The sequence below is a fragment of the Mastomys coucha genome, unplaced genomic scaffold (genome assembly GCF_008632895.1).
Source record: "Mastomys coucha isolate ucsf_1 unplaced genomic scaffold, UCSF_Mcou_1 pScaffold11, whole genome shotgun sequence".
In the NCBI taxonomy this organism is placed as follows: Eukaryota; Metazoa; Chordata; class Mammalia; order Rodentia; family Muridae; genus Mastomys; species Mastomys coucha.
In genome coordinates, this window is record NW_022196893.1 from 30,240,542 (window position 1) to 30,262,371 (window position 21,830).

General features: G+C 47.5%; 1 protein-coding gene and 1 long non-coding RNA gene across 2 annotated transcripts in view; one reads left to right on the top strand and one right to left on the bottom strand.

The window, feature by feature from the left end:
• LOC116079269 overlaps positions 1-3,233 on the bottom strand; it is an 11,004-nt gene extending 7,771 nt beyond the window's left edge. The window contains exons 1-2 of the long non-coding RNA XR_004113855.1: positions 2,948-3,233; positions 2,755-2,851 (exon numbers count right to left, since the gene is read on the bottom strand). This is a non-coding gene — a long non-coding RNA (uncharacterized LOC116079269). The remainder of the gene's footprint in view (positions 1-2,754; positions 2,852-2,947) is intronic.
• An 11,328-nt stretch (positions 3,234-14,561) lies between these two features.
• Positions 14,562-21,830, top strand: part of LOC116080951 (tubulin alpha chain-like) — an 8,287-nt gene continuing 1,018 nt past the window's right edge. Inside the window, exons 1-4 of the mRNA XM_031357658.1 lie at positions 14,562-15,088; positions 18,610-18,832; positions 18,967-19,115; positions 21,777-21,825. Of these exons, the coding sequence (XP_031213518.1) occupies positions 15,086-15,088; positions 18,610-18,832; positions 18,967-19,115; positions 21,777-21,825 (424 nt within the window). The 5' untranslated portion in view covers positions 14,562-15,085. The remainder of the gene's footprint in view (positions 15,089-18,609; positions 18,833-18,966; positions 19,116-21,776; positions 21,826-21,830) is intronic.

Here is a 21,830-nt window from a genome sequence, read left to right on the forward strand (position 1 = left end):
ATTAGCATAAGAATACCTCAACAGGGAGGGCTCCACCCCTCTTCCTTCTGCTTCACACCTGGCTACCAGACCCTGCTGACCTTGGTGTGTGGGGTCGTTTTTGCCTACGTGACTTCAGTCTAACACTAAGACTGGAGGAAGAAGGACTTAGACTCACATGCAGGACTAGCACTAGAACTTAGATGGGCTAGGACTCAGATTCATGTATCTCTCGCAGTCCCCTGAGCCCAAGTGCACCAGTTCAGAGGAGATAGCTGCTGCTTTAGACCCAGTATGTTTCAGATAGCCTCAGAGGTACCTCAACTGTTGAGCTGCCAGATTTTTCATTTCTCTTTTGCAATGATTGTAAAAGCCTCATGTCATTTTTAAAGAAATACACTCAGATTTTACACCACCCGTGTGTAGTCTGTTTCTCAAAGCCGAATCCCGTGCCCACCTGGCCAGAATCCCTTGTCCTGTGGAACAGGGACCCTGCGAGAAACCCTGTCCCTGGCAGATATACTTATTTATTTCAAATATGTGAGTACACTGTCACTGTCTTCAGACACACCAGAAGAGGGCATGGGATCCCATTCCAGATGGTTTGAGCCACCATGTGGTTGCTCCTCTTTTTTTGTTTTTTAAGAGATAGCAAGAATATGTCATTGGGAAGGTAGACAATGGGAAGGACCTAGATAGAGCTGGGGGCTAGAAAAGAATATGATAAAAATATATTGTATGGAAATCTAAAAAATGGGCTGAAGAGATGGCTCAACAGTTAAGAGCACTGACTCCTCTTCTAGAGGTCCTAAGTTCAATTCCCAGCAACCACATAGTGACTCACAACCATCCATAATGGGGTCTGATGCCATCTTCTGGGGTGTCTGAAGACAGCTACAGTGTACTTACATATAGTAATAAATAAATCTCTTTTAAAAATCTAAAAATATATATATACACATATATATATATTTATTTGTTTATTTGTTTGCTTTTTCATTTGTTTTTAGAGACAAGGTTTCTCTGTGCAGCCCTGGCTGTTCTGGAACTTGTTCTGTAGGCTAGGCTGACCTTGAAATCAGAAATCCACCTGCCTCTACTTCCAAGTGCTGGGACTAAAGGTATGTACCACCAGCTACAACAAGCACCGAGCCATCTCTCCAGCCCCAAGAATCATATAATTTAGCATTTCCAGGAAATCTACACAGTTTTCAGGGTGCAGGGTAGAGTGGCTGAATTGTGTCTGATAGGTGATGAAATCTGGTTGTTCAGTCACTTAGGCTAAAGCCAGATCAGGCCTTCTGGAATCCCAGGCCAGTGACCCAGGCTGTCCAGAGCAAGGGTCATCCTCCCCTCATTCACACAGGGAAAACTTGGCCCAAATACAGCTGGGGGCCTTTCCTGCACTCCTGGCAATTGCAATAGCTCAGATTGTGTGTGCTTGTGACCAAAGGAGGAGCCAGCAGAGCCTGCCTCCTGGTACCTGACCTGCATCCCTCCCCACAGTGCCTTTCCTTGTGCCTCCCCACAAGTGCCCTGCATTATTGTGTTCAGATTTACCTGTGACTGGCTCCGAAAGAGACTGCCTCGAACCTGGCTTTCTCCTCTTTCAACTCCCCAACAATGTATTTGGAGTTGGGTCTTGGGGGCCAAGAGGCCAACCTGAGCCCAGCACAAAGGAGCCAAGAGCACCCAGGAAGTTTGGCTTCCCAGCTTGTTGGCTGCCCATAGACCAGGTTAATTCTTTTCTCACTGTACAATAACTGTCTTACTACTGCTCATTTCTCTGAAGAAGGAGCGAGACAGCCAAGCAACCTGAATTTTAAGTTTGTTTCTTTGTTTTGAACACAAAGGAATTTTTCCCCCTCCGCAGTGTGTGAGCCAGGCTCTGTCCCTCGGGTTCCATACAAACACCCGCAGCTGCGGCGGGAACGAGTAAGTTGATTTTTGTAGCTACAATCTGTTCCACATCAAGTATTTACAAGTCAGCAGGGACCACGGCTTACCAAAACAGAGAACTATGTAATTTAAAATGAGGAAATCTTGATCTACCAGAAACATGAGACCTTTCAGGGTTTCTAAACAGCTTATAGTCCAGACCGTTGGAACAAGCTATGCTGGAGGGACGGAAAAAGCTCACAGACCGCCATACAGGATAAACTAACGAAGAACTTCAAAAACAAAGGCTTTTGAGCATGGGGTCCTCTTCCTTCACCTTCCAAGTCTCCTTCGGGGCTGGAGCATTCTGGATCTGAGTGACAGTGGAGACAGATGTGCTTACAGCTGTATCTGTGAAGGCCGCTCCGTACTGATAGGTTTGATTGTTTTGATATATTTACGTAGCTTGTTCTCCCCTCTTATGTGGGTCCTGAGGATCAAACTCGGAACCCTGGGTTTCGTGGCAAGTGCCTTGAGACACTGAGCCATCTTCTTAGCCCCATTTAAGTTTTAGGAGAAGAGGGACTTGTGTAGCCCAGGCTGGCCATGAATTCACAACATAGCTACAGTTGGCTCTGATGTCCTAATCCTCCAGCCTGAACCTTGTAAATACTGGGACAGTATGCTGTCTACACTTGATACAATGCTGGTTTTGGACAGGAGATGGTGGTTCGGAAAGGAAGGCATTAGCCACACTAGGCATTTGCCTACTCCTTGAACCCCAGTAATGGCAGGCAGAAGGACCCCAGTAGTGGCAGGTCAGAGGTCAGAGGTCAGAGGTCAGCCAGGGTCACATAGCAAGACCTGATCTCAGCCACATACGTGCGTGGTACATACCTGTAACTCTAGCACTTGAGAAGTAGAGTCAGGATCACCACAAATTCAAGGTCTATATAGAGAGTCCCAGGCCAGTGCCAGACTACATGCTGAGACCCTGTCTCAAAAGACAAAATAATACACAAACCATTGTTTTAGAAGACTCTGTCACCCTTCCCCCCATCCCCTCCCATCCAGGCACAGTGGTGTACACCTGTAATCATAGATAATCGCAGCACTTGAGAGCCGGGAGCATCGAAGAGCTAAAGTCACGGACAGCTCAAGGTCATCCGTGGCCATCTTTGACAATCTCAGAGCTAACCTTGTGTTACATGAAGCCTGTCAAAAGAAAAAAAGAAGGATGGATGAAGAAAAAGAGAAAAGGGAAAAAATGAGTCTGGAGAGATGGCTTAGTGGCTAAGAGCACTGGCTGTTCTTCCAGAGGGACCTGAGTTCAATTCCCAGCAATCACTTGGCAGCTTAAAACTCTTGTTCCAGAGCATCTGACACACTCACAGAGACACAAATGCAGGCAAAACACTAATGAACATAAAATGAAAATAAATAAAACAGCCCTCTGGGGTGGCACACCTCTATAGTCCCAGCCCTTGGGAGGCAGAGCCAGCTGCATCTCTGTTTCAGGCCAGCCTGGTCTAAAGGGTGAGTTCCAGGCCAGCCAGGGCTACATAGAGAAACTGTGTCTTGAAAAACCAGAAAATAGGCTGGGCAGCGGTGGCACACGCCTTTAATCCCAGCACTTGGGAGACAGAGGCAGGCAGATTTCTGAGTTTGATGCCAGCCTGGTCTACAGAGTGAGTTCCAGGACAGCCAGGGCTACACAGAGAAACCCTGTCTCGAAAAACCAAAAAAAAAAAAAAAAAGCTAGAGGGTAGGAATTCCTTGGTGAAGGGATGAAGCCCAGTGGGTGATGCTACTGTGGAGCGCTGGGTGAGAGATGGTGTCTTTTAGATAAAGCATCTAGAAAAAGAAAACGGGCGCTGAGGGTATGGCAAAGTGATGCGTGCTTAGAATGCTGGGGATCCTGGGTTCAGGAAACCCATCAGGGAGCAGATTAGGAGAGCGGCCCGGAGATGAAGCAGCTTCCGGAGGAGGCGGGCTGGGCTTTGGGATTCAGTTGACTGCCAGAACAGGATTCAACCTGGTGCCAGTGAATGAGCCAGGTTTGGTGCTAGTAACAAAAGAACTAAGAGAAATAACCTAACTTGGTCTAGGGTAGAAGAGGAGGCAAGTGATACGCGGGCTGTAGGAAGGTTTTTAGTTTATTTTTTCACTCAGAAGGTTCTAAAATTTAACCTATGAAATGACCTGACAGTGTAGAGACGAATGGGGATGGGGGAGGAGTCATACGACTTTAGTCATGCGACTAAGCACGGAGGCCAGGAAAAGCACCGAGGCCAGAACTCGGAAAAGGCCCAGGGGTTAGGCCTTGGGGAGAGGATTGAGGCGGAGCCGCATAGACTACTGGCTTCGAGAATGATGCGCACAGTCCGCCCAGGTTGTCCCTGAAAAGGAACCTCTGGGAGATCCCTCCCGTGGTCTGCTCTCTCTGCTCTGTCCAGGCCAAGTGTCAGACACCTACTTTCTGTAAAGAAGCGAGGCTGCCGGACCTGAGAAAAGCCTGCGCCTGCAAGGCTGGCTACTAATGTCGACAGGATAAACTTGTTTTGGCCAAAGCACAGCTTTTTGAGCTATTCTCACTCTGCAGAGGGGCGGTGGGGGTGGGGAGTTTGGGAACTAGCCTGGGAATTAGGGGACCCTCGGAAAACCAGCGCTGTCTCAGCTGGTGGTGAGAAGCTATAAAAGGAAGGAAAATCGTCAGGGGCATTCCCCTTCCAGCTGCCTGAGTAATTTCTACGCTCGGGAATAAATACAATTATTGAATAAACATTGCTATAAATAGGGAAGTTTCCAGACCCCAGGGTACGGTATACTTACTGGAATAATAATGCACTTAACTGAAAAAATGTGAGTAGGTATTTTTAATTTTCTGCAACAGAATTTTAAGCTTGTACCCTAAAGGGATGAGGGGTCAAAGGGATCTTTGGTGGTTGTTGGTTTGCGGAGCTGGGGAATTACACCTAAGGTCTCCTTACATGCTAGGCACAAGGCCTGTGAGAAACCTTGTCCGTTGTGTTAGAACATGGAAATGGGAGCAGGGTTTCTTTAGAGATGAAAGCTGATTTTTTTTTCTTTTTTCTGTGGTTATCTTCCAGAACAGAGCTAGCAAAGCCAGGTCTGGTGGGACAGCTGCTTGGGAGGCTGAGACAGGAAGATCTCAAGTTCGAGGCCTGCCTGTCTACAGAGACCATAGCTAGCATAGTATATGCAAATTACTAATGAAAGGGGGCGGAGTCCAAATGCTACTCAGGTCAGAGAAGGCAACTTGTCCTAAGGACTCTGGTGGGTGGGCTGGGGCGTGGCTCAGCTGGTAGAGTGCTTGCCTAACAGTGCCACCTAAGCCAGGTACGATGGCACATAGTTCTAATCCTAGCATTCAGAAGGTGAAGATGGGAACTAGGAAGGAATTCAAAGCCATCCCCAGCTATAAGGGGAATTCAAGGCCATCTAGTCTACAGGTCTCAATAAAAAGCAAAAGTAAGATGAAAATGCTATCTCGTTTTTATTGATGTATCTGTGTGAGAGTATGCTACATGTGTGTGGGTGCCCACAGAGAGCAGAAGAGGGTATTAGATACCATGGCGCTAGAACTACAGGCAGCCGCGAGCTAAACTTGGGTTCTCTGGAAGAGCCAAGAGGACTTCCACCCACTGAGTCTAGTTTCCAAACTCAGTTTCTTAGTGTTTGGTAAAACATGTTTCCAGCATCGCAATAAATAATAAGTAAATAAAAGGGCTGGTGAGAGCTGGGGGTTGGTGGCGCCTGCCTTTAATCCCAGCACTTGGGAGGCAGAGGCAGGCGGATTTCTGAGTTGGAGGCCAGCCTGGTCTACAGAGTGAGTTCCAGGACAGCCAGGGCCAAAAAAAAAAAAAAAAAAAAAAAAAAAAAAAAAAAGGCCGGTGAGATGACTCAGCGGGTAAGAGCACTGACTGCTCTTCAATTCCCAGCAACCACATGGTGGCTCACAACCACCCGTAATGAGATCTGACACCTCTTCTGGTGCGTCCAAAGACAGCTACAGTGTACTTATTTATAATAATAAATAAATCTTTAGGCCAGAGAGAAGGGAGTCTACTGAAGTGAGTGGGGTTGACCAGAGCGAGCAGAGGTCCTAAAAGTCAATTCCCAACGACCAGATGAATGTTCACAACTATCTCTACAACTACAGTGTGTACTCATATACATAAAATAAATGAACCTTTTTAAAAAAGATTTATTTATTTACTTTATGTGTATGAGTACACTGTAGCTGTACAGATGGCCGGCCGTGAGCCATCATGTGGCTGCTGGAAATTGAACTCAGGAACGTCCCCCCTCGCTAATACACTGCAGCTGTCTTCAGATGCACCAGAAGAGGGCATCAGATCTCATCACAGATGGTTGTGAGCTACCATGTGGTTGCTGGGATCTGGACTCAGGACCTTTGGAAGAGCAGTCAGTGCTCTTACCTGCTGAGCCATTTCACCAGCCCCTAAATAAATATTTTTTTAAAAAGTAAATAAACAGCCGGGCAGTGGTGGCGCACACCTTTAATTCTAGCACTTGGGAGGCAGAGGCAGGAGGATTTCTGAGTTCGAGGCCAGCCTGGTCTACAGAGTGAGTTCCAGGACAGCCAGAGCTATACAGAGAAACCCTGTCTTGAAAAACCAAAAAAAAAAAAAAAAAAAAAAAAAAGTAAATAAACAAACCTTATCATGATGGTTTATTTGTCATCAACTTGATAGAGATTCTGGGTCACTCAGGAGACGGGCCTCTGGGCATTCCTAGGGGCAATTATCTTGGTAGTCTTGAAGAGGGAAGACCTGTCCACTGTGGGCGCTGCCATTCCCTAGCAGGATCCTGAATGTGTGAGTGGAGATAGGATAGGGAGCAGAGCCACAGGTGTACTCATTGCTCTTCCTGTTGACCCAGGATTCATGAGATCTGCTACTTTAAGCTTCTGCAGCCTCAATAATCCGTATCCTAAACCGTGAGCCTGCATCAAACCTTTCTCCCTTCAGTTGCTTTTGTCAAAGCAATAGATAAAGTTACTAAGAGGTTTGTTTAAACACCTGCGCTTGTAGCTCACTTGAAGTACTTGCCTGATATACCAAGCCCTGAGTTTTCCTTAGCACAGCACACATCAGGTGTGATGGCACCTGCTACCACTCAGCTAACGGTCATATAAAGCTATATTCGGACTTTGAGGCCAGTTTAGGGTAGGAGAAACTGAGTCAAGAAACAAAAGCAAGGGGCTGGAGAGATGGCTCAGTGGTTAAGAGCACGGACTGCCCTTCCAGAGGTCCAGAGTTCAATTCCCAGCAACCACATGGTGGCTCACAACCATCTGTAATGGGGTCTGATACCCTCTTCTGGTGTGTCTGAAGACAGCTACAGTGTACTCATATATACATAAAAATAAATTAATTTTAAAATTTAAAAATGGAGCCAGGCAGTGGTGCTGCAGGCCTTTAATCCCAGCACTTAGGAGGCAGAAACAGGTGGATTTCTGAGTTTGAGGCCAGCCTGGTCTACAGCGTGAGTTCCAGGACAGCCAGGGCTACACAGAGAAACCCTGTCTCGAAAAACAAAACAAAACAAAACAAAATTTAAAAATAGAAACAAAAGCAACATTACCCACATGGCAGCTCACACATGTCTCTAACTCCAGTCCCAGGGAATCTGATGCCCTCTCCTGGCCTCCATAGGCCAGGGAGACCTGTAGTGCACAGATTTACATGTAGGCAAACACCTTTACACATGGAGGAGGGGGAACCAAAACTACCCCAAACCTCTACAAAGAAAGACATTATTTTAGCATATAAAATATTTTGCTATGAAAGTAAAGTAGAAGCATAGTTACATATAATTAAAAATAAAACAAACCTTGGGTTGGAAAGACAACTCAGAGGTGAGCAGCAGCAGCTACTGTTCCAGAGGACCAGAGTTCAGCTCCCAGCACCCATGGGACAGCTCTTAAACGTCTGTATTTCCAACCCAGGGGACTCAACACTCTCTTTTGGCCTACATAGGCACTGCACACACATGCACATAGCATGCATAAACACACACTCATATATAGATCTGAAAATTTTAAACATTTAGTAATTTTTTAGCTGGATTCTGGTAACAGATGCCTTTAGTCCCAGCACTCTGTGAGGCAGAAGCAGGAGGATCTCTGAGTTTGAAGCCAGCCTGGTCTACAGAGTGAGTCCCAAGATAGCCAAGGCTACAGAGAAACTCTGTTTTAAGAAAACAAACAAAAAGATTAAAATCTTTTAAAAATCAGTTATACTTTCTCATCTGAAATAAAGGAAAAGATGAAACGCTGGACCTTGCTTTGTATCCTCAAGTGTCCCTGTCCTTCCTGGTACCTGAGCATCTCTGTTGGGTGTTCCAGCTCAGGCAGCAGGGATGAGACTATAGACAGACAGCACAGGTCTAGTTCCTCCTGCTTTGCTTCCTCGTAGGCTTTGCTTCCGTGGCAGTGAGGAGGGGGCCTTACGTTCAGCACCGTGGAGAAGGCTTTGCTAGTGGTGGTCTTCCAGGTGCCCAGAGCACAGGGCTTTGAACTTGTCTTTCTCTTTCGTGAGTGTCTCTGAAAAACACTCCCACGTCTTGGCCATAATCCCCTTCTGCATGATGGGCTCAGTGGCCTGGGCTGTCTTCCCAGGTATCTGCAGACTCCTCCAGCTTCTCCAGTAGGCCACTTGGCAGGGCCGGGGGTCTGAGCTTAACAGGACAGCCGGACTAAGCACCCAAGCTGGCTTTAAACTCTGTGTAGCCTAGGCTGGCCCAGAACTTGCTGAGATCTATCTCCTGCCTCAGTCTGAGTGCTGAGGATACAGGATAAGCCTCCAAGCTCAGCTCTGGTCTAGAGCAGTGATTTTCAACCTTCTTGATATGCGTCAACCCTTTAAGACAGCTCCTTATCCCCAACCGTAAAATTATTTCTGTTTGCTACTTCATAATTGTGATTTTGCTGTTGTGAATTATAATGTAAATATCTGGGTTCTCCGATGGTCCTAGGCAATTGTAACCCTCCTGGTTTGAGGCCTGCCTCTCATAACCACACCTCTCTGCCCACCTCCTGCTATTTGCCATGCCTCCAACCTGGTTCCAGTTACATCGGAAGTCTCACCTCCACAGAGACAAGAAGAAATAGCTGATTGGGCTGGCATGCTGACAGACTTGTGGGAAGGGCTTTACCTCACCTATTCTATCTGTTGGCTTGTTACAAACAGGGCATTAAAATGGAAGATGACTGGGTGATCACAGCTCCCGTCCTCTAATTTTTGAGATCCTCCCACGTAGGTAAGATTAATCATGGCTAGCCTAACTTTTCCTGACTCCATATTCTAACGTTCCTTCCCTAACGTTGCTGCTGGGCGGCAACAGGCAATCCCTGTGAAAAGGTTGTTGGGGATTGTGACCCACAGGTTGAGAACCACTGGTCTGAAATGAAGTCTTCCCCCTGCCTTGTGGTTATGCCGAATGACATTAGCTTACAGTCTCGGTTTCCCCAAGCAAAGTATGTCTGCAGGGCTTTTCACGGAGTAGATCTGCAGGGCTTCTCACTGGAGGGTTTTTTTTTTTTTGGTATAGATTTAGGAATGAAATCCAGGACTTTGAGAATGCTAAGCAAGAGCTCTACCGGCCCAATTTCCAATAACCCCCAGTAGGGGGCAGCAAACTTAAACATGTATCTCGATGCTTACAATTCTTTCACAAGAATAATTTTTGTATGTGTGTTGTAAAGGAGCAGAAAGGCCTCCTACAACCCCTGGCTGACCTGGAACTCCCTATGTAGACCAGTATAGCCTTGAACTCGCGGATATCCTCCTCTTGTTTCCACATCCTGGATACCAGAATACAAACAAGAGTACATTAACAGCAACAACAAAATCCCATTGATTTATTGATTGTATACGTGTGTGAACACCCACATGCCACAGTGTGAGTGTGGAGCTTAGAGGAAAGCTTGCAAACGATGGTCTGTCCTTCTACCCCGTAGACCCTGGGTTTGAATTTACATCATCAGGTTTGGCAGTGAATATTGTTACCCATGAAACAATTATATTGGCCAAAGAGAACTTTTTTTAAACGATATTTTATTTGTGTGCATTGTTTTGCCTGTATCTGTGTGAGGACACGGAACTGAAGTTACAGAGAGTTGTGAGCTGCCCAGAGGGTGCTGGAAATTGAACCAGAATCCTTTGGAAGAGCAGCCAGTGCTCCCAACCCCTGAGGAAAAAGTAACTTACTTTGTGGGTCATAGGTGACTTCAAAACGGCCGAATCACCGAAGCCCGGCCCTTGCATGAGGGCCAGCCTCCTGAAAGCTGCGTAGCTTTAACCATGAACCTTTTACTTCCAGTCCCTGCTCCTGCCTCAGGAGTCCTGAGCGGCTGGCGGCTGGCGCAGTATCCCCTGCACCTGGGGATGATGCCCAGGAGATGTGATAGCAGCCTATGCTGAGGGTGAGGGTGAGGGTGAGGATGAGGGAACGGAAACCGGCCTGATCTTGGTGGGGTCGCAGCTGCTCTGCTGAGGATGTAACAGCTCTCTTCTGTACAGAAGGCAGCGGCAAAGCAGTAACTTCCCATACAGGGCTGCTGAGAATCGTAGATGGAGCTCTTTTGAGAAGCCTGATCCCGCTCTAGGGCTGGGGTTTTGCTTTTTTGGTTTCTTCTTCTTCCTCCTCTTCCTCTTCTTCCTCCTCCTCCTTTTTTTTTTTTTTTTTTTTTTTTTTTTTTTTTTGGTTTTTCGAGACAGGGTTTGTCTGTGTAGCCCTGGCTGTCCTGAACTCACTCGAACTCAGAAATCTGCCTGCCTCTGCCTCCCATGTGCTGTGATTAAAGGTGAGCCACCACCACCCAGCTCTTCTTTTTTTAGAGGAAGGTTTTGGTTTTTTTTTAAAGATTATTTATTTATTATATGTAATTACACTGTAGCTGTCTTCAGATGCACCAGGAGAGGGCATCAGATCTTGTTACAGATGTTTGTGAGCCACCATGTGGTTGCTGGGGCTCGAACACAGGACTTTTGGAAGAGCAGTCGGTGCTCTTAACCACTGAGCCATCTCTCCAGGCCCTGGTTTTTTGTTTTTTGTTTTTGTTTTTTTTAATTTTTTATATGTGAGTACATTGGTCCTGTCTTCAGATACTCCAGAAGAGGGCATCAGATTTCATTAGGATGGTTGTGAGCCACCATGTACTTGCTGGGATTTGAACTCAGGACCTTCAGAAGAGCAGTCAGCGCTCTTAACTGCTGAGCCATCTCTCCAGTCCTTTTGGTCTCTTCTTAACCTTCTCTCTTCCCTAATGTTCTCTGTGTTTCACTTTATATTATGATTTTATTTTATGTGTGTGTGTCTTGCCTGTATGTTTATTTACTATATGCATGCAGTGACCACAGAGGCCAGCAGAGGGAGTTGAATTCCCTGGAACTTGAGTTATAGACTGTAGCTTGTGGGTTCTGTGACTCGACCTCAAGTTCTCTGAAAGAGCAGGCAGCGTTAACTGCTGAGCCATTTCTCTAGCCCCTTACACATGTATTAAAGCTGAAAAGTGTAAAACTTGTCCTGCTTTTCTTCCTTTCCACTGCTTCATTGGGAATTATACTCCGTCCATCACAGATGCCAGGGAAGCCCTCTACCCTGGAACTGCACACCTGTATTTCAAGATGGAGTCTCCCAAGTTGTTGAGGCTGACTTCAGACATGTGATCCTTCTGCTTTGGCCTCTTAGTAGCCGTGTTTACCGGTATGCTCCACCACGCCATAGCTCCTTATTGTGCTTTATCTCTATCCCTCTGGTCCTCCCATTCTGCCCAAGAATACCACGGGCTTCCTGAGACTGGAAGCTTTTGCTCCAATTGTAGCCCTGACTGTCCTAGAACTCGCTCTGTAGACAAGGCTGTTCTCGAACTCTGGGGTTTGCCTATCTCTGTCTCCAGAGTGCTAGAATTAAAGGTGTGTACCACCACTCTAAGTTTCCCTGGTCTATTCTGTCCAATTGTTCCCATATTCACAAACATGACTTTTAAGTTTTAATTCAAATCTTACACAAATAATACTGCTACTTCTTATTTCTTTCTCTCTCACTGTTTGTTTGTTTGTTTGTTTGTTTCAAGACAGGGTTTTTCTGTGTAGCCCTAGCTGTCCTACTCTGTAGACCAGGCTGTCCTCGAACTCAGAAATCTGCCTGCCTCTGCCTCCCAAGTGCTGGGATTAAAGGCATGCACCACCACTGCCTGGCTGCTTCTTTTTATTTCTTACATTTTTATTTATGTAGTGTATGTGTTTGCTGCAGCATGTGTGTGGAGGTCAGAGGGAAACTTTCAGGAATTCAGAGGGAAAATTTCAGGGGTTACAGGATATTTTATTATTGTACATAGAAAACCTAATTGTTAGCGAAATATAAAAGCTTAAGTAGATAATTGCATTTGTCAAATGTGGTTAAGTGAATCCTGTAGAGATGAAGTTGGGTGTGCCTCTAAATACTCATTAGATAAGAATGCTAAAGAATGAGCTGGAGAGATGGCTCCTTGTTTAAGAGCACTGACTGCTCTTCCAGAGGTCCTGAGTTCAATTCCCAGCAACCACATGGTGGCTCTCAGCCACTTGTAATGGGGGTCTGTATGCCCTCTTCTGGTGTGTCTGAAGACAGCAACAGTGTGCTCACAAACATAAAAAAATAAATAATTCTTAAAAAAAAAAAAAGAATGCTAAAGAATGTAAAGTTCCTGCTAATTTTAAGGTAGCTTGCTTGGGAGAGGTTCTCTGTCTCTCTGCCCTCTTTCCCTCCTTCCCCTTCCCTCTTCCGTACTTTCTGTCCATCTCCCATCTCCTATCTCCCTCTCTCTCTCTGTCTCTATCTCTCTCTCTCTCCTTGGAAGAGCCTTCTTTATGGACGGAAAGAGGGATTTTCTCTTTGGCTTGCAGGAAAACAGAGAAGCAGCTGGCAGGACACAGGTGAAACAGCATTCTAGGAAAGAGAGCTAAGGCGCCCTCTTGGGATTGGAGGAGCTCAACAGAAAGGTACACTAGCTCTGTAGAATGACTCAGATAGAAAGTTCTAAAGAGCTAGCAGTTTAGTTGTGGAATCAGGCTTGTAAATAGATATTTTGTGTATAGTTAAGAAAATAAAGTTACCTTGCTGAGCTAGCTTAGTTTAAGCCTCCTGTGTCTTTTTTTAAAAAAAGATTTATTTTATTTATGTGTATTACACTGTAGCTGTACAAATGGCAGTGAGCCATCATGTGTGTGGCTGCTGGGAATTGAACTCACTTCAGCCCCTCTCACTCCTGCGTAATTCACTGTAGCTGTCTTCAGACACACCAGAAGAGGGCGTCAGATCTCATTATGGGTGATTGTGAGCCACCATGTGGTTGCTGGGATTTAAACTCAGGACCTTCGGAAGAGCAGTCAGTGCCCTCACCCACTGAGCCAGCTTGCCAGCCCCAAGCCTCCTGTGTCTTTATTGGTATAAAGATTAGATAATTTAATCGGTTACAACTGGTTCTCTTCTTACGTGGGGTGGGTCCTGGGAGTCCCACTCAGTTCCTCAGGCTTGGTGGCAGATGCCTTTGCCACTGAGCCATCTTGTCTGCCTGGATTGTACCACTTTTCTCAGCCATCCCTGGCACTCTAGTCGTTTCTTTTTGAAACAAAGTAGCCTGGGTCAGATTTACTAGTCTTGTCCTCTGCGTGCTGAAATACAGTTATGCATCATCACATTCAAATAAAGTCAAATAAAGGTGGCTTTTTACATTTTGTGTGGTGTGTGTGTGTGTGTGTGTGTGTGTGTGTGTGTGAGAGAGAGAGAGAGAGAGAGAGAGAGAGAGAGAGAGAGAGAGAGAGAGAGAGACTTGTGTACATGCATAGGACAGAGGTCAATGAATGTGTTCGGCCGTCTTCCTCTATGACTCTCCACCTGAGTTTTGAAACCAGGTTCCTCACTGAACTCTGACACTGCAAGGGCAGCTGGGCTGTTAGCTCCAGGCTCTTCCGGTCTCACTCCTCAACATGAGGACTACAGACAAGCACCTCTCTAGTTCCTTCCTCTGTCTTTTCAGCTGGCACTTCTGAGAAGTCTGCTCTGCGGAGTTCAGACTTGTCTGTTTAGTGCAGGGCAGTCCGACTTCTCCCATGGCGGAGACACTCGCCTGATTTGCTTCCCTGAACTCTCGTCTCCTCATAATTGTAAAATGGGGGCAGCAGAGAGAATGTGGTACTACAGGGTGACCAGCCAACTCTGCATCCCACAGAATCAGAGAAAGGAATTAGTGTGGATCGCTTGAGACCAACTTGAGCACTGCAGCTGGGGACCCATCTCTAGAGGGGGAAAAAAAAGAGACGTTACAAGTTCCTCTCATAATGGACCGGAATGCTCATTTAAAGAGGAGCTGAGGCAGACTCTGCCTTCAAAAATAAAAGGGCGCTGGGCATGTCCTGGTAGATATCCTCAGGACTTGGGGGTGGGAGAAGGGAGGAAGGAGGAGAGGGCTAGCCTTCTGGAAGGCGGGAGGAGACTGCTGCGGACCTGTTGGCAGCAGCTGAGACCTAGGTTAGGAAAGATTGCCTTCAGGAGCGGGAACCCTGGAGATGCTGTCACCGGCTCTGGCGTCGGCTAACTTCAGCTCCACCCCTCCCACTGTGCCGTCAAGCTAACTGGGCGTTTCCATCCTGGCCCCCTGTAGCGGTCGCAGTCACCACCCTGCCGGCAGCCGCAGGTCACCCGGTCACCTCTCAGGCTCACTCTTCCGGGCTCCAAGGCCTGGGTGGGGTGACCGAGCCACAAGTGCGGCGACATCAGCTGTGAGTCCCCGGGGGCCGAGCCAGGCCGCCCTCCTCTTTACCTGGGACTTTCTTCCGGCTAGAGCTCCACAAAGATCTCGCTGTCCTCCAACTTCCATTCGTCTTCTCCACCGCCTTCCCCGCCCCACCTGGCCCTGGCGTGCACCCAGGGTGTCTCCTCCCCTTCCCACTTCCAGCTCCTTCTAGGGAGTTTGGTTTGAACTTTCGAACCCGCCAATCATCGGCCTCGCTGCGGCCCGGGGCGGGGTCCGGGCTCCGCCCTCCCGACGCGTGGCCGGCCAGGGTATATAAGCCCTCTCCTGGAGGCGGACCTCACACAGCTTCTCCCCCGGACTCCTTGGTAGTCGCTAGCGGGAGATCTTCGTCCCCCACCTCTTCGCTTCCTCAGTTTTCGCGGACCACTTCAAGGACTAAATATGGTGAGTGTGGCTTTGGGGCAGCGGCGAGGTCGTCTGAAGGGACCGTGGGAGCTGAGGACTGCCTGGGAGACGGTACCTGCAGTAGCCCGCCGACGGCCGCCTCCAGTTAGATCGGCCTCTGGCGGCCTGGGTGTGAGAGCCTAGACCACTAAACTAGTGTCGCTTTGGGCTGGAGGACTCGTCCCGGGTACCTCTGTCTCGATCCTACTGGGAGAGCATCCCGTCCAGGCCGCCGGTCGCTCCCGGGAAGGTAGGGAACTTTCACAATGACCACAAGAGTTTGGAGAAACCAAAAGGTCTCCATTTTCTCAAGTGATGTCGCTCTCCCAGCTGGGATGACCCAGAGGACCTCGTGCGCTCCGGACAGGACTGAGCAAACACTTCCGGGCACCGTCTCCACGCCCTGTGACTCGCTGCTGAGTCACCTGTGGCCAGTCCCGGGTCCTTCCAGCTACAGCTGTGCACCTGGGAAGGCGAGCTCCTCCTCCGGAGGGGATAATTGACGTCAGGTCCCCTGAGCTAGCCTAGTGTATGTTCAATGGCGTATTTAGCCGAGTTAAGAAAAATGTCCATAAAAAGTTTTTTTTCTATAAAGCTAGAGTGAACTACCAACAGCAGGTCCCCCCCACACACCACCACCACCACCGAGAAATGGTTTCTCTGTAGCCCTGACTGTCCTGGAACTCACTCTGTAGACCAGGCTGGTCTCAGACTTAGATCCGCCTGCCTCTCTGCCTCCCCAGCTGGGATTAAAGGCAATTCACCTGGCTTGCATTTTGGTTTTTGAGTGTCTTACAAAGCTCATGCCAGCCTTGAAATCATTATGTGGCCAAACATGACCTTCAGTTAAAACCAAGATCCTCCTGTGTCCACTACCCAAAGGCTAGGATTACTCCCCTAGCTAACAGTGTATTAGTTCAGTTTTCAAGAAACATGGGTGAGGCCCTGCGCTCCAGAGGCAGAGGCAGGCTTACCTTCTGAGTTCAGGTGAGCCAGGGCTACACAGTGAGACCTCGGCTCAAAAGCAACGTTACCAGGAACTCAGCTCGGCTTGAAGGAGGTTCACTAGTCCTCTAGTCTTTGGAGGCTGACACAGGGGGATTGCTCATGAGTTTGGGGCTTCTCAGGCTCTCTGGTGAGTCCCAGGCTAGTGTGGGCTTACAGAGTGACTAATTTTGGTAAAAGGAACCTCCCTGCTAAAGAAGTTTAACTTTTGGGAAGACCATTTACCTAGCCTGGAAGCCACTGAGTTTTATCTTCATCAGAAGAGAAGGGAACAAAATTATGCACATGGTTGCTGCCAGTAGAAATGTAAAAGAGCTGGCAGTGGTGGTGCACACCTTATTTAATCCCAGCACTTGGGAGGCAGAGACAGACGGGTTTCTGAGTTCCAGGACAGCCTGGTCTACAGAGTGAGTTCTAGGACAGCCAGGGCTATTCAGGGGGGAAAAAATAAAAGAAAACCCCATCCCAGTATTGTTTCTGAAGAGTGAAGTTTCATAAACTAGCCCCATTACAAACCTTTCGACTTAGCTCCTTCCCACACCAACGGGTTCAGCTGTCCAGAGCGTTCCAGGGATAATGAAAATTAAGAGCTATTTTTTAAGGTCTCTGGAGATTTTACAGAGGTGAGGTGTACAGTCCTCATGCAGCGCAAGCCCCTCTAAGATCTGTAGTCATGGACGACCTTGAACTGCTGATCTCCTTCCCACACCTGGACTGGGATTACTGGCCTGAGCCACCATTTTGTGTGGTGCTGGGTTAGAGCACAGAGCTTCACACACACTAGACAAGACCTCTCCCAAATGACTTAACTTTCCAGCCCCCAAAGCTCTTGGCTTTTTTGTTTCATTCACTTGGCGAGTGTACTTTTGGATAGTTGGTATTGCTTAGGGGTGGGAGTGGGGGGTGGGTAGAAGAGTTCGGAGTTCAGGCTCCGTAGTAAGTTCTTTTTCCAGGTGAGCCTACAGCCCTCCCATGCCCCAAGAAACTTTCACACTTGTATTCTGAAAGAGGGATTCCCTAACAGGACTCTGGTTACAAAAGTGTAACAACCGGCTTGAGTGCTTTTGATTAAGCAAACACACAAAGATACAATTCAGGAAAGCCCCAGGCTCACCTATTAGGCAAGCACTGCTTAAGTGTCCAGCATTGCTAGACAGGCAAGCCTCTTATCCAGTCGAGGCTAGACTAAGTGATTCATCTGTGCCTCTTGACTTTGCCTTCTTAGCTTCCAGGAGACAGGTTTGTTTTTAAAGCTTTTATGTTTATTGTGTGGATGTGTGTGTGCCACGCACAGCTTGCCTGTGTAGATGAGGCTACTTGGCAAGTTGGTTACCTTTTTCTTTATACTACAGTCTTTTGGATTGAACTCACCTTCTGGCTTGGCAGAAGACCTTAGCTTGCTATCTTGCCAGTATAACAACCAGAAATTGGGGGACCAAAAGGCTACAGTTGGAAGTGCCATGTTAGAATCAGTGGGCCTCAGACACTGCTTCCTTGGGCCTGCCTGTGGTTCTGGCTAGCTTCTGGGGCCTGTCTGTGGTTCTGGCTAGCTTCTGGGGACTGGAGGTTCTGAAGTCCAGGTGAAGCTCCTCCCCCACGGTGGGGCAGGAGACGCTGAGCTCACTGCTGAGGTCGGAACCCTTGATTGTTTTATGGGAAACACCAGTGGGAAGGACGAGGCAAGTCAAAGGCTGTGAGCAGTTTTATTATCCTGGCCGGAGAGGCTGCTCCTTAGAGAACCTGGATGTTGAATCGAGTTTCCTGCTGATGACTTTTAAAAGCTTGAAAGTCTTTTTACTATTTAAGGAAAAGAATAGCAACAGTGGGAGACTTTATGTCAAATTTGAAGGTTTTCTGCCAATTTCAAGGTCCTCATCTCACATTGAATTATGATGAACGTTGGGTCCTTCTGAATCCTGTGGGTTCAGTATCTGCCCTTATTGTCTCATCGGACCCATCAGGAATGGTTTTGGTAACTTCAGAGTGACTGTTGAGCAAGGAAAGGAAAGCAAGAATGTCCCCTCACCCCCATGGTTAAATTCTTGTAATTACCTTTCCATGGTGCCAGAAATATACAATGTAATCTACTAGGGAACCACTAATTTCCCCTCCTCTTCTCCCCGCTCTCTTCTCATCTTTAAAACATCCCACCAGATGGGTTGAGACTGGGAAGGAAAACTGTTCTTGCAGATTAGCGTCTTCCTTGGGTGCTTGGCTGCCTCTGGCCACTCTTAGCATATAACTATCTGTTTATCTGGCATTTTTTTGTGAGTCATGGGGCTAGTTTGAGCTGGTTTTAAAGGGAAGAGGAAGTTTTGTCTCTTAAAGAACTGAAATAAAGAGGAACCGCAGTGAGCTCAGAGGTGACAGTCAGCTTGAATCAGCCCTGCCTCAAGTTCAAGGCCTCATAGCTGGACAATTCTGGCATAATCTTGAATGCCTCTGAAAAGTGATCATATCTTTGAGCCATGCCCCAAGTCTTCATGGGTCATGTTCTGACACTTTCCCTTCCACAGCGTGAGTGCATCTCCATCCACGTTGGCCAGGCTGGTGTCCAGATCGGCAATGCCTGCTGGGAGCTCTACTGCCTGGAACATGGCATCCAGCCCGATGGCCAGATGCCAAGTGACAAGACCTTTGGGGGAGGAGATGACTCCTTCAACACCTTCTTCAGTGAGACAGGGGCTGGCAAGCATGTGCCCCGGGCAGTGTTCGTAGACCTGGAACCCACAGTTATTGGTAAGCTGACTGGAGGGCTTCCCTGAGCATCCCTCCTTGCTCATATCCTCAGAATCTCTCTCCAGACCCAGAAGGGCGAGTGAGCCTGTGTGGGTCCTTGGTTGGTGGATGGCTCAAGTCTTCTCCCTTTCCAGATGAAGTCCGCACTGGCACCTACCGCCAGCTCTTCCACCCTGAGCAGCTCATCACAGGCAAGGAGGATGCTGCCAATAACTATGCCCGTGGCCACTACACCATTGGCAAGGAGATCATTGACCTTGTCTTGGACAGGATTCGAAAGCTGGTAAGAATAGTGGGTTCTGTAGTGTATTCTAAGCAAGATTTGGGGTCTTGTCCCTACTCTGTGAGACCAGCAAGCTTCCCAGTCCCCTGATACTGAAGACCATGTTAGATCTCTTTGTTTCTTTTTTTTTGTTTTTATTTTTGTTTTTGTTTTTGTTTTTTTTGAGACAGGGTTTCTCTGTGTAGCCCTGGCTGTCCTAGAACTCACTCTGTAAACCAGGCTGGCCTCGAACTCAGAAATCCTCCTGCCTCTGCCTCCCAAGTGCTGGGATTAAAGGCGTGCGCCACCACCGCCCAGCAATCTCTTTGTTTCAAGCTCAGACATTCACATCCCTTTTTAGGTCCTCTCTCACATGAGTAGGTGGCTGAGGCCTACCTGTGACTAATAAGTAAAGCTCATTTGGAAATCTGGACTAGAGTTTCATGTTAATAAAGCTCATTCATAGAGCAGTTAACCTGGCATACACAGGACCTAGGGTTCAGTCTTCAGAAGAAACAAAGTTTCAGAGCCCCAAAAACCAGTTTGACACCATTAATAGGGGCTGGAGGGGTGACTTAGCACTTAAGAGCACTGGCTGCTCATCCAGAGGACCGAGTTTGATTTCCAACACCCACATGGTGGTTCACAAAATACCTGTAACTCCAGTCCTAGGGGATCTGTTGCTCAATTCTGGCCTCTCTGGGCACCACACATATGGTACATAGATATACATGCAGGCAAAAAAAACCCACCATATACATAAAGTAAAATTAAACCAAAAAGAAAAGCAGCCTACAGAGGAGTCCTTAAGCTAGCCAGATAGATGGTGGTGGTACAAGCCTTTAATCCCAGCACTCGGAAGGTAGAGGCATGAGGATCTCTGTGAGTTTGAGGACAGACAGGTGTACAGAGTTCCCGGACATCCAGAGTTACACTAAGAGACCCTGTCTCAAACAAAACAAACAAAAAACAAAGCGAGCAAACAAAAAAGAGTAGTCTGTGACAAAGCTTGAGCTGGAGTTGGGAGATTCCGTACTGCACAAGCAGGTATGTTGGTGGAACCCTGAAGTTCTACACTTAGAAACCCCAGAAGTTTACTAGCACTCAGGGAAGTAAACTGGCTCTGGCTCGCCAGTCCCAAGCAGCTCCAGTCCAACAGGTCCTATCCTGTCCCTATCGGGGTAAGTGTGTGTTTTAATGACCAGCCTGGCGATCAGATGACCACTCTAAACACTCTGAGGCTTGTAAGTGATTAACCAAAAAAGAAGCGGCAGGCAGGCAGGCAGGCTGGGGTGGATGGCTTGTTGGGAAAGTCAGTCACGTGATGCTAAAAGTCTAACCACACGTGGTCTGTTCTAAAAAGCAACAGTGTTAGCTCACAGCTTCACGCTTTTCTCTGCTTCCAATGGAAGTTAGGTTATCTTACCATTAATGAAGGAACATTGTAGCAAATGAATGTAGCAAATGAAGTTTCAGCTACAACACAGACTTGAATATTAGGGACCTGCCTTCCAGGGCATAGAAACCAAGTAAAAGCCATTTACAGCTCTGGGATGATCATGACCAGAAGAATTGACCTCAGTGTCACTGTGTACACAGGTGGCAAAATGGATGTGACTTGATAGGGCTCTGTCTGATATTCCTCGTATGTAATTAGAATATGGACCTGTAAGATGAGTGAACCAAAGAGTCAGTTATTAAGAAATGTCTGGGGACTGGAGAGATGGCTCAGTGGTTAAGAGCACTGACTGCTCTTCCAGAGGTCCTGAGTTAAATCCCAGCAACCACATGGTGGCTCACAACCATCTGCAATGGGATCCGATGCCCTCTTCCTGTGTGTCTGAAGACAGCTACAGTGTGCTCACTACATAATTTTTTTAAGCAATGTCTACAAAGTTAAGAGTCTCAACAGAAGACTCTTCACTAAATGAAATAATCGGGTTGTGAGGGCCCAGTAGTCAAGTACTTGCCTAACATGTACCAAGTTCTCTCCCTGGGTATCCCAGGAAAGTACAGAGGTCAAATTTGGCCTGCAGTTGAAATAGAGCACTTGGGTCTAGTGGAATGTTAATAAATAAGGAACTCACCTTGCCCACATGCTGAGTGCTTAATTCTCATGCTGAGTACTCTTAATTCTCAACGTGTGCCAGGTCACATCTTACTAAGTGAGGCAGAGGAACTTAATTTGTCAGGTCACACCTGAGGAGGTAGGCCACCACCTCCAGCCGGACACTAACCTAGGCAGTGAAACCTGGTTGTCTTGTGACTTAGATGTTTCACACAGATTTGGCAACATATCCAGAAGCCTGAATCCTGCCCTTTGGTAACTCCAACTGATAAGAAAGGTGTGTCCCCTTGTGACCTGACCTGGCCAGGGTCACCAGACACAGCTCCCCTTGTGATCTGACCTGACCAGACATAGCCTCCCAGCAGTCAAGGCCTGTGCCTCTTGGCTGTTCTGACCTCCTGCTGTCCTACTGCATTTGGAAGCAGTTCATTTAAGATCAGCTGAAGGAAGCTTCCCCATTCCCCAGAAGTTCTCAGTCAGTGAGCCCTTTGAAGCCTTTTGGAACTCTTACTGAGGACTCCCAAGTTTATCAGCTGTTGGCTGCAGATTCATAAACACCCATAGCAGCTCTCATTAAATGTCACTCAACATTAAAATGAACTTTTCTCCCACAGGCCGACCAGTGCACGGGTCTCCAGGGCTTCTTGGTCTTCCACAGCTTTGGTGGG